The sequence below is a fragment of the Loxodonta africana genome, chromosome 8, assembly GCF_030014295.1.
Source record: "Loxodonta africana isolate mLoxAfr1 chromosome 8, mLoxAfr1.hap2, whole genome shotgun sequence".
NCBI lineage: Eukaryota > Metazoa > Chordata > Mammalia > Proboscidea > Elephantidae > Loxodonta > Loxodonta africana.
The window spans coordinates 40,862,845-40,872,826 of NC_087349.1; the positions used below are offsets into that span (position 1 = coordinate 40,862,845).

At 35.6% G+C, this 9,982-nt stretch overlaps 1 protein-coding gene across 3 annotated transcripts in view; it reads left to right on the forward strand.

Moving 5' to 3' along the window:
- Positions 1-9,589, forward strand: part of PNPLA8 (patatin like phospholipase domain containing 8) — a 38,084-nt gene extending 28,495 nt beyond the window's left edge. For all 3 annotated transcript variants that reach the window (XM_023544540.2, XM_023544539.2, XM_010587352.3), the window contains 2 exons: positions 3,964-4,159; positions 7,789-9,589. In XM_023544540.2, the coding sequence (XP_023400308.2) occupies positions 3,964-4,159; positions 7,789-8,063 (471 nt within the window). In that variant the 3' untranslated portion in view covers positions 8,064-9,589. The remainder of the gene's footprint in view (positions 1-3,963; positions 4,160-7,788) is intronic.
- Positions 9,590-9,982: the final 393 nt, after the last annotated feature.

A 9,982-nucleotide genomic window follows, 5' to 3' on the forward strand; every position in this document is an offset into this window, starting at 1 on the left:
GTAGCGAACCATAGTAATTCAGTGGTTCTTTTTCTGTTCTGCGTAAACTAGTGGTATTTATTATTATGGTTAACCATTGTTAGATTGATCACCATAAGTGTTCAACATAGTTTGACCCAGAGATTAAAATAACTTTAAATAAATTTTATGTTAAACATAAATACACAGAGAATATACTTTTATGTAAATCAATGACTTGATTGATTTTTAATGACTGACACTTTTAAAAATCATTTTAAAATGATTGACATTTAATAAGACTATTCAAATGGATCCTGAGTCTAAGCAAACCCTATTTTTCCTTATTTTATATTCTTTCCTTCTACAACTTGAGGAAGAAATGGATTTTTTCCTCTCAGAAGGCAAACAAATATTGATAAGGATATTCTGAAGTAATCTTGATTGCTTAAAGAAAGAAAACATTCAAGCAGTGTTCCCATATCTTCCCAACCAAGCCTTTAAAAGTTGCCACAAAGCTTAAAAATATAATACTTATTACAACCCTTTCATCCTACGTTCTTTGAATAATTATATTCAATTATCCCCAGTCTCATTTTTAAAATATTACCTGTCATGTCTGACATATGTTTTAATGTAAGTCACTTCATATCCTTTTTGGAATCAGGTAGAGTATAAATTATAGATTAATATTCTATTTGAGCAGTTATTGAAAGTAGTGCTATAATTAAGAGGTATGAGTAGGTGGATGAGGAGATTTCATTTGCCTTTGACTCTAAAGAGAAGAATATTACTACAGTATTTACTAGATGTATTACATGTCCTAGAAAATCATAAAGTAGAAAAACTTACTTTCGAGTAGCTCTCAGGTTTTTGGCCTGGCATAGAGCAGACGGCCATTAAGCTTTTAATGAATGAACTGAAGCCACCTATCAGAGAAGGCCTATTTCTCACAGTCTTAACTTGCACTTCGATATGGCTCTTTTAGGATTCTGGTTTTTGGTGTATATCCTCTGCCGTGCTCCTTTGACTTTAGGAATCCTAAGCATTTAACTACATTACTTCAAGATGTATGCTGGAAATTAAATCTGTTGAATCCATGACAAAGATAGGCATAATGCTTGCCGTGTATGCTGCCATTTTTTCTTTCTGCTCCTGGTACAAATTACCCTCTTCCGGAGCCCAGACAGGGGAGAGAGGCTTCACTGTTCCTAGGACAGCTACTGTTAGTTAGGTGGTAAAGGAGGTGAATTTTTCCTCCCTTTCCAGACCTGGGCCATTCACTGCAGTCTCTCTGTAGTCTTTACATTTCAGAGATAATCTCAATTTAGGCACGTCTCAGCCACAAAGGAACAATTATGAAAAGAGTCCAAGACTTGAAACTTGATGGACTTATGAATAAATATGCCCCTGTGGACAGGAGATGTCTTTAAAAGAACAGCCTTTTCTTATGAAAGTCACAAGTGTGGAAACACAAGACACATTCTTTCAAAGAGATGTAGTTAGAGAATGGTGGAGACTAGCAACTCAGGAGAAAGAAGAGATTGGATTGGAAGTGTCAGCAAACAGTCCACACTAAAATGGAGAATAAAGCAGGGAATGAAAAGATGTGACCAAACAGCTTTTCTGAGAGTCCAAACAGCCCTGTACGTCCCTGTTATCCCAGGGGTATCACACAGCTACACACTGGTGATGAATAACATATGCCACACTGAAGGACCATTAGCCTGAGACTGGCTGTTCCATAACTAAAGAGCCAATTAAGTTTCCCTGGGGAGTGTGGTTAGTATTTGGGAGCATTTCTATCCAGTCTAATGTGATCTCACTGATCAAACCAGAGTATTATTTGAGATACATCTTTTTGAGAAAATTGTCTTGGTAATGCTAAAACTCAAGAGTTATTATCTGTGATTTTTTTTCTCCCCTCCCCACAAAAAAAAAAAACACCAAAACATAAAGTCGTGAAAAAATAAGAGGTGTTCCTCCTTCCCATTCCGTAAAAAAGTTTTAGTAGCATCGTGCATGATGTGTTTAATGGGCCTTTAAGCCAGAGAACACGGCTCTGTGGAAACCTCAGCAATGCAAAACAATTCCTGTCTCATGGATCCAGGTAGTCAAATTTAACTGTATTGGTACATTAAAAACTATGTTGAAAAAAAATTCTTTCACAAGAAAAAATATTTAACTTATTATATATATTTGCCCAAAATTTCTAAATTACTATAATAATGATGCTTTTGTTTAAACTGTATACTGCATTATTGCATGAAAATTGAAAGACCTGTTTCTGTTCTTATCCTGAGCATTGTGAGAAAGTGGCATTATACCCTTGGAAATCACCTCTTTCAGAATTCCGCAATGTCTTACCTTCCAGTGGAAATGGATTATTACAAATAGTTTTCTACTCAATATCTCATCTAGATTCTTGCTGAAATAAATGACTCTTGTACCACATTTAGAAGAATAAGTAGGAGTTAGTTGAGTGGAGGAGAGGACTGGCGGAAGAACGTTTTGACTGAGATGACAACATGTGCAAAGGCATGAAGGCAAGAGAGTGTGGCTCATTGAGAAAGCTGCAGATAATTCAGGCCAGAACGTAGGATTAAGAGATGACCAATTCTGTATAGCTTCAAAATACAAAAATCTAGAATTAATAGGTAAAAGTTCTTAGGAAATTCATAGGAATAACTTAACAATTTATAGCTTTTCAGAATAAAATGGATACCCCAAGATCAAGTGAGGTTTACCCTGGGGATGCAAGACTGATGAAATATTCAAAAATCAATGGATGTAATCCACCATATTAACAGGGTAAAGAAGAAAAGTACATGATTATATCAATAAGTGGGGAAAAAAAGCTTTTGACAAAATAAAATATTCTCTCATGATAAAAACCCTCAGCAAACTAGAAATAGAGGGAACTTCCTCAACCTACTGAAGGACGTCTACAGAAAACCTAAGGCTAAGTACATACTCCATGGTGAAAGACTGAATGCATTCTCTAAGATCAGGAACAAGGCAAGGGTATCTACTTTCATCACTCCTGTTCAACTATCTTAGTCTGGTGCTGCTATAACAAATACCACAAGTGGATGGCTTTCACAAAGAGAAATTTATTCTCTCACAGTCTAGTAGGCTACACGTCCAAATTCAGGGCATCAACTTCAGCGAAAGGCTTTCTCTCTCTGTTGGCTGTGGAGGGAGGTCCTCATCAATCTTCCTCTGGACTAGTAGCTTCTGTGTGCAGGAATCCTGGGTCCAAAGGATATGCTCTGTCCCTGGTGCTTCTTTCTTAGTGGTATGAGGACCTTATCTCTCTGGTCACTTTCCTTTCCTTTTATCTCTTATAAGATAACAGGTGGTTGGTGCAGGCCACACCCCAAGGAAATTCCTTCCTTGACATTGGATCAGGGATGTGACCTTAGTAAGGGTGTTACAATCCCACCTAATCCTCTTTAACAAAATTATAGTCATAAAACAGAGGACAACCATACAATACTGGGAATCATGGTCTAACCAAGTTTACACATTTTGGGGGGGACACAATTCAATCCATGGCATCAACATTGTACTAGAAGTCTTAGTGCATTAAGGTAGGAAATGAAAATAAAAAGCATATAGATCATAAACGAAAACTAAAACTGCCTCTGTTCATATACAAGAATAATGTGTCTTAAAGTCATTCACTTCATTTCAGTAGCTTTGAGTAAAACATGCAGAGCAATCCAAGGAGTTCAAAGAGCTTTCACAGTAGAAAAGGAAAAGCTTAATAAGAAATTTGCTTATCAGGCTGGTGAGTTTCACGTGACTTTTTATTATGGCTGTACTATATAAAATAAATTCACTTTAAAGCAACCTCTTGTTTTTAACTAATCTATTGTTCAACGTATTACATAATTCAACTTTCACTTTGAATAAATTTCAAACTATTTAAAATATAATTTTTATATTTTATATTTCACTGTAACAGTTATGTATTGTATATTTTTAACTTATATTTTGCAGGATGGAGGTTTGCTCCTGAATAACCCTTCAGCATTAGCAATGCATGAGTGTAAATGTCTTTGGCCGGACGTCCCATTGCAATGCATTGTATCCCTGGGCACTGGACGTTATGAGAGCGATGTGAGAAACACTGTGATGCATACAAGCTTGAAAACCAAACTGGCTCATGTTATCAACAGTGCTACAGATACAGAAGGTTAGTCTGTCTGTCTGTTTACTACCCTGAAGCACTTAAATTTCTAAAATTTAGTTTTTGGTAGAGTATGCTGATCATAACTTTAAAAGAGTACATGTCATACCTTTATGGTGGAAAAGCACAGGGGAGCTTGTCTTGTTTCCCTTTCTCCTCACCCATTTCTGGTTAAGTGACCTCAGAATAGAGAACCGTTGCCATCTGGGAACTAGTGCTACCTTTGACTACTTACAGTTGGAGAAGCGTCTAAAATACGATAGCAGACAGCCTTTGAGACTCAAGACAGAAACAGGGAAAAGCAACAAAAGGATTCATGTTGGTTTGGATATACACATGGTAACAGTCAGAGAATTAGAGTGCTTATGTAATTAGATTATTTAGTAATGTGGAAGCAAACTGGAACTAAAATAAATCTTTACTTACACTCCTGCCCCCCCCCCCATAGTCTAGTCTCCATGCAAAAGGCCAAAGTGATCCTTTTAAAATGTAAATTAAATCATGCCTTTCCCTTGCTGGAAGCCCTCCAGGATTGCCATCACACTTAGAACAAAATCTAAAAGCCTGGTATACTGTGTCTAAAAAAATTAATTCTTGCTGTTCCTCAGACTTGCTAAGCATTCTTCTGCCTCAGTCAAGGGCTCTGCAGTTGCTATACCCTTCATCTGTAAGCACTTCTAGGATGTGGTTGACTCATTCCCTTACTTTATTCAGGTTTCTGTCCAGATGTCACCTCTTTACTTTAAATGCAGTTGAAAGGAACCACATCTTTTTAAAACAAAAGCAATAATAATATACTATGAGTTTTATGATACATGTTGAAATGTATGGCAGTGATAGCACAAAGGATAGGAAGGCAGAAATAGAAGTATATTGTATGTGAAGGTAGACTGTGATAAGTTAAAGACGTATGTTACAAGCTCTATAGAGCAACCACTAAATAAAAAGGGAGAGGGAGGTATAACTAACTAATAAGCCAATAATGGAGATAAAATGGAATATAAAGAAATAACCCAAAAGAAGGCAGAAATAAGAGAAAAACGAGCACACTCCAAATAGAAAGCAGTGTTCATCAGGCCATAAAAGCAAGACCCAACTATTGCTCGTTTATAAGAAACCTACTTAAACTATTAAAGTACGAAACTAAAATAAAAGAATGTAAATATGAATTTAAAAAGAAGGTGGAGTGGCCATATTAATAACAAAGTAGAATTCAGAGAAAAGAATATTATCAGCATTAAAGAAAGACATTTCATGATGATAGAGAACATAGCAGTCCTAATCCACATAATAATAGAGCTTCAATATACATAAAGCAAAAACTTTTAGAAAAAATGAGGAATAGGCAAATCCATAATTATAACAGGAAATTTCAACACTCCTTTCTCAGTAATTCATAGGACAAATAGAAAATCCGTAAGGATGTGAAGACTTGAACAAACACCATCAGCCAGCCTGGCCAAATTAACATTTATGGAATACTCCATCTGACAGCAGCAGAATACGTACTCTTTTCAAGTACACATAGACCATTTGCCAAGATAGACCATATTCTGTGATATAAAACAAGTATCAGTAAACTCAGAATGATTGAAAATCATGCAAACTAAGCACTCTGAGCACAACAGAATGAAATTAAAAATCATTAACAGATAACTAGGAGATTCTCAAATATTTGAAAATTAAACAACACAATTTTAAATAACGCTTGAGTCAAAAGGAGAAATTACAAGAGAAATTTTAAAAATATCTGGAACTAAATGAAAATACAACATATCAAAATTTGTGGTATGTAGCAAAAGCAGTACTTAGAAATTTATAGCATTAAATACTTATGTTCAAAATCTATGTCTTAAATCAATGACCTAAGCTCCTACCCTAAGGAACTAGAAAAAGAAGAACAAATTAAACCCAAAGCAAGCAGAAGAGGTGAAATAATAAAAATAACCGAAATCAATGAAATGGAAAACAGAAAAATTAAAAAAAAAAACTAAAAGCTGATTCCTTAAACGCAATATAATTGATAAACTTATAGTAAACTGTTCGGGAAATAAAAGAGAGAAGAGAAATTCCCAGTATCAAGAATGAGAGGACAATTACTACAGATCCTGAGGACATAAAAAGGGAGTATTATCAATAACTTTATGCCAATAAATGGGACAACTTAGATGAAATAAATTCCTTAAAAGATATAAACTGGCAGCACCCACTCAAAAAAGCTAAGAAATAAATAACCTAAATAGCCCTATACTAGTTAAAGGAATTAAATTTGTAGTTAAAAAACCTTTATGTAAAGAAAACTCCAGAACCAGATGGCTTTACTGGTGAATTCTACCAAACACTTAAGGGAAAATAATGCCAGTTCTACACATACGCTTCCAGAAAACAGAAAAGACGAGACTGTCCTAGCTTATTCTGTAAGGCCAGCATTACCCTGATATTCAAACCAGACAAAAACGTTATAAAAATCAGAAGACTACCAACCGTTATTTCCCATTGTAGAAATTCTTAAAAATACATTAATAAATTGAATTTGGCAACCTACAAAAAGGATAATACAACATGACCAAGTAGAATTCATCCAGGAATAAGAGGTTGGTTTAACAATAAGAAAACAATGATAAAGAGCACCTTCAAAAACTAATGAGCCTAAAACTAGCATCATCCATAGTGGTGAAAAACTGAATGGTTTCCACTTAAGATCAGGAACAGAGTAAGGTACCTGTTCTCGCCACTTCCAGTCGAGATAGTACCGGAGGCCCTTCTGTCCAGAAAGATAAAGTAAAATAGAGGCATATAGATTAGGACAGAAGAAGTGAAACTGTAGACAACAGTGTTGCTTTATGTTGACAATCCTAAGGAATCTAAGAAAAAGCTAAGGTTAAAGAATGCAAAGTCAACAAACAAAAATCAGTTGTATTTTTTACATACTATCAATGAACAATTGAAAATTCAAATTATATGTATGTGTACGTGTGTGTCTGTGCGGAAAACTAGTTGCCATCACGTTGATTCCGACTCATGGTGACCCCACGTGCGTCAGAGTGGAACTGTGCTCCATAGGGTTTTCAGTGGCTGATTTTTCGGAAGTGGGTTGCCAGGCCTTTCTTCCAAGGTGCCTCTGGGTGGATTCAAAGCACCAACTTTTTGGTTAGAAGCTGAGCACATTAGCCATTTGTACCACCCAGGAACCCTGAAAACCCTATGGAACACACTTCTACCGTGACACACATGGGGTTACCATAAGTCAGAATCAGCTTGACAGCAACTGGTGTGTATGTGGCAAAGTATATACTTAAAATTAGTGACTTTTAAAAAATGTAAATTATACCTCAATAAAGTTGATCCTCCAAAAATTAAAAGCACGAAAAGGTTGGGGAGCCATGTCAGCAGTGCAAACAGTATGAACAAAAGCGTGGTCATACTAACATAGCAGAATTACATGAAGTATTTTGTAGTGGTATCCATTATTATGGATTCCTTAATTAGTTTAAGGGATAAAATAATCAAGGCTTTATAATTTGCCCCCAGAAAGATAATTTTTAATAAAGGTAAAATTAACAGATCATTGCAGAATAACTCAATTTTGTTATCCACCTCATCCTCTCTTTTTTTTGTTTGTTTTGTTTTAACAGAAGTCCATGTAATGCTTGATGGTTTATTACCTCCTAACACCTACTTTAGATTCAATCCTGTAATGTGTGAAAACATACCTCTAGATGAAAGTCGACATGAAAAGCTGGATCAGCTGCAGTTGGAAGGGTTGAGGTACATAGAAAGAAATGAAGAAAAAATGAAAAAAGCTGCAAAAATATTAAGTCAAGAAAAAACAACTCTTCAGAAAATTAATGATTGGATAAAACTGAAATCCGACATGTATGAAGGCCTTCCATTCTTTTCAAAATTGTGACAAGTATATGCATGTGCCGTCATTAATGAAAACGTGCTCGGAAGACCAGTAAGAAATTGCGAGATTGAGCATGAGTTTCCTCTGAAATACTATAAATTATGGGGAATCCTTGGGAAAAGATGGTGCTTGGACCAGCTTCCACAGTACAGAGGGTATGCTTGGTTACAGAGTTCTTATGGGAATTCGATTCTTACGATATTAATAGTTGCCTGAGCTTTAGGAATCTTAACTAAGTTATGCTAGTTAGTTTTAGTAGATATTGGTGTTAACATTGTTTGATGTTTAAAAATTTATTAATATATGTGTACCAAACAATAAACGGAAAACTATCACATCATATTTGGTATTTTTGCTTTACTCACTATAATCATGTTGGATTTATTTGATCATTGATTTTCATGTGGAAAAGTTAATACCTTCTTAAATTTACATTACTTAGGTTTTCACTTTCTACACTCTGCAGTCCCCATGCTGCCTCTTACTGCCATATCATCTACAAAGATGGAGCAAAGTGGAGTTTTCTCTTTGTACTTTTACATTTGAAATAGGAAAGAACCAGATACACTTTTCTATTCAAAATTTGCTCATTCCAACATTGTTCGCTTCAAAAAAATAGGTGAAGTTCCAAATCAAACACTTTTTCTTCTGAAATTTCAAGATAATGCTGCGAGTTAGCTTTTCTAGCTCTAGCTTATCATTCACTGTTAGAAAATTATCTGAATTCAGTGAGAAAGCACTCCTAGCATTAACAAAAGTAAAATATCAAAATAATCGTTTGTTAAAGGGCTGATGTCTTTTTTTAAATTATTTATTGTTTATTTCTTTGTAGCATTTGTATACACCTGTCAGCAGTCTAATTAAAAAAAAAGTGTTAGGCTTATTTTACCTCTTTAACTCCTTTAACCTGCATTTCACAGAGGTTAGTACTTAATGCATCAACCTGAATCGTTCTTCCTACGGACCAAATTCTTCTTTGCTGTCTCTCCGTTTGTCATGTAAATCCTTACATCGTGTTTAGATTTGTCAAGAGAAATGAAGTGGAAAAAAAAAAAAAGCCCTTTTCTTTATGGTTTTGTATGAACTAAAGCTATAAACCCTGTTGCCTAAATTGTTACAAACTCCTTTGCGATGTTGATCCATGGAGACAGTGAGGCATGGCTCAGCGTGTGCTGGGCGGAGTTGAGAGTCTGGATGCTAATCCTGACTCTGCTGCTGAGTCCTTATGTTTGTGGTCTTGAGGAAGGGTGGGTAGCCTCTCTGGGCTTCAGGTATTTCATTTGTAAAACAAGGAAAGCTAGCGGTAACATTTTATTTACTGCTTTTTTATGGCAGCCCCAAAGGTACAGTCTGCAAATGTTAAAAAAAAAGATTGAAAGAGATGTGAAAATGAAGAGTCCTATACAGGTAAAATATCACCCTTTTCAAAGAAACAAAGAGGAAAAACTGTATTTTTTAAACAAAGTGTAATTCTCTAACTTACCATTTATATAGAAAATATATAGAATAAAAATTGTTTTGATGCTCAGGCCTTCTTGAGTGTCTCAGAATTTTTATTTCTGTAATAAATAGTATACTGGCAATATTTCGGTTCCATTTTGCTGCAGATATTATTGTTTATTAAAAATAGATGGAGTTGTCCCTAGAGGCACACAGGTTGGATGGGATTTCCCCAAGTAGGTGGAGAGAGCTGGTCCAGGTTATAATTACAGTGTGTGCTTCTTTCCTTCCCACACCACATTTTTATCAGAGAAAGTCGATGTCAGAAGAACCTTGAGAGGGAAGGAAGTCAGAAGAAGTCAGCATTCAGTCTGTGGGGACAGAGGGGAATCTTACAACTTTGTTTCCCTTTGAGCTCCACCAATCCCAGTGCCTAGTGACAGCTGTCTTCCTTTTCACTTACTACAGCTGCCAATCACCGA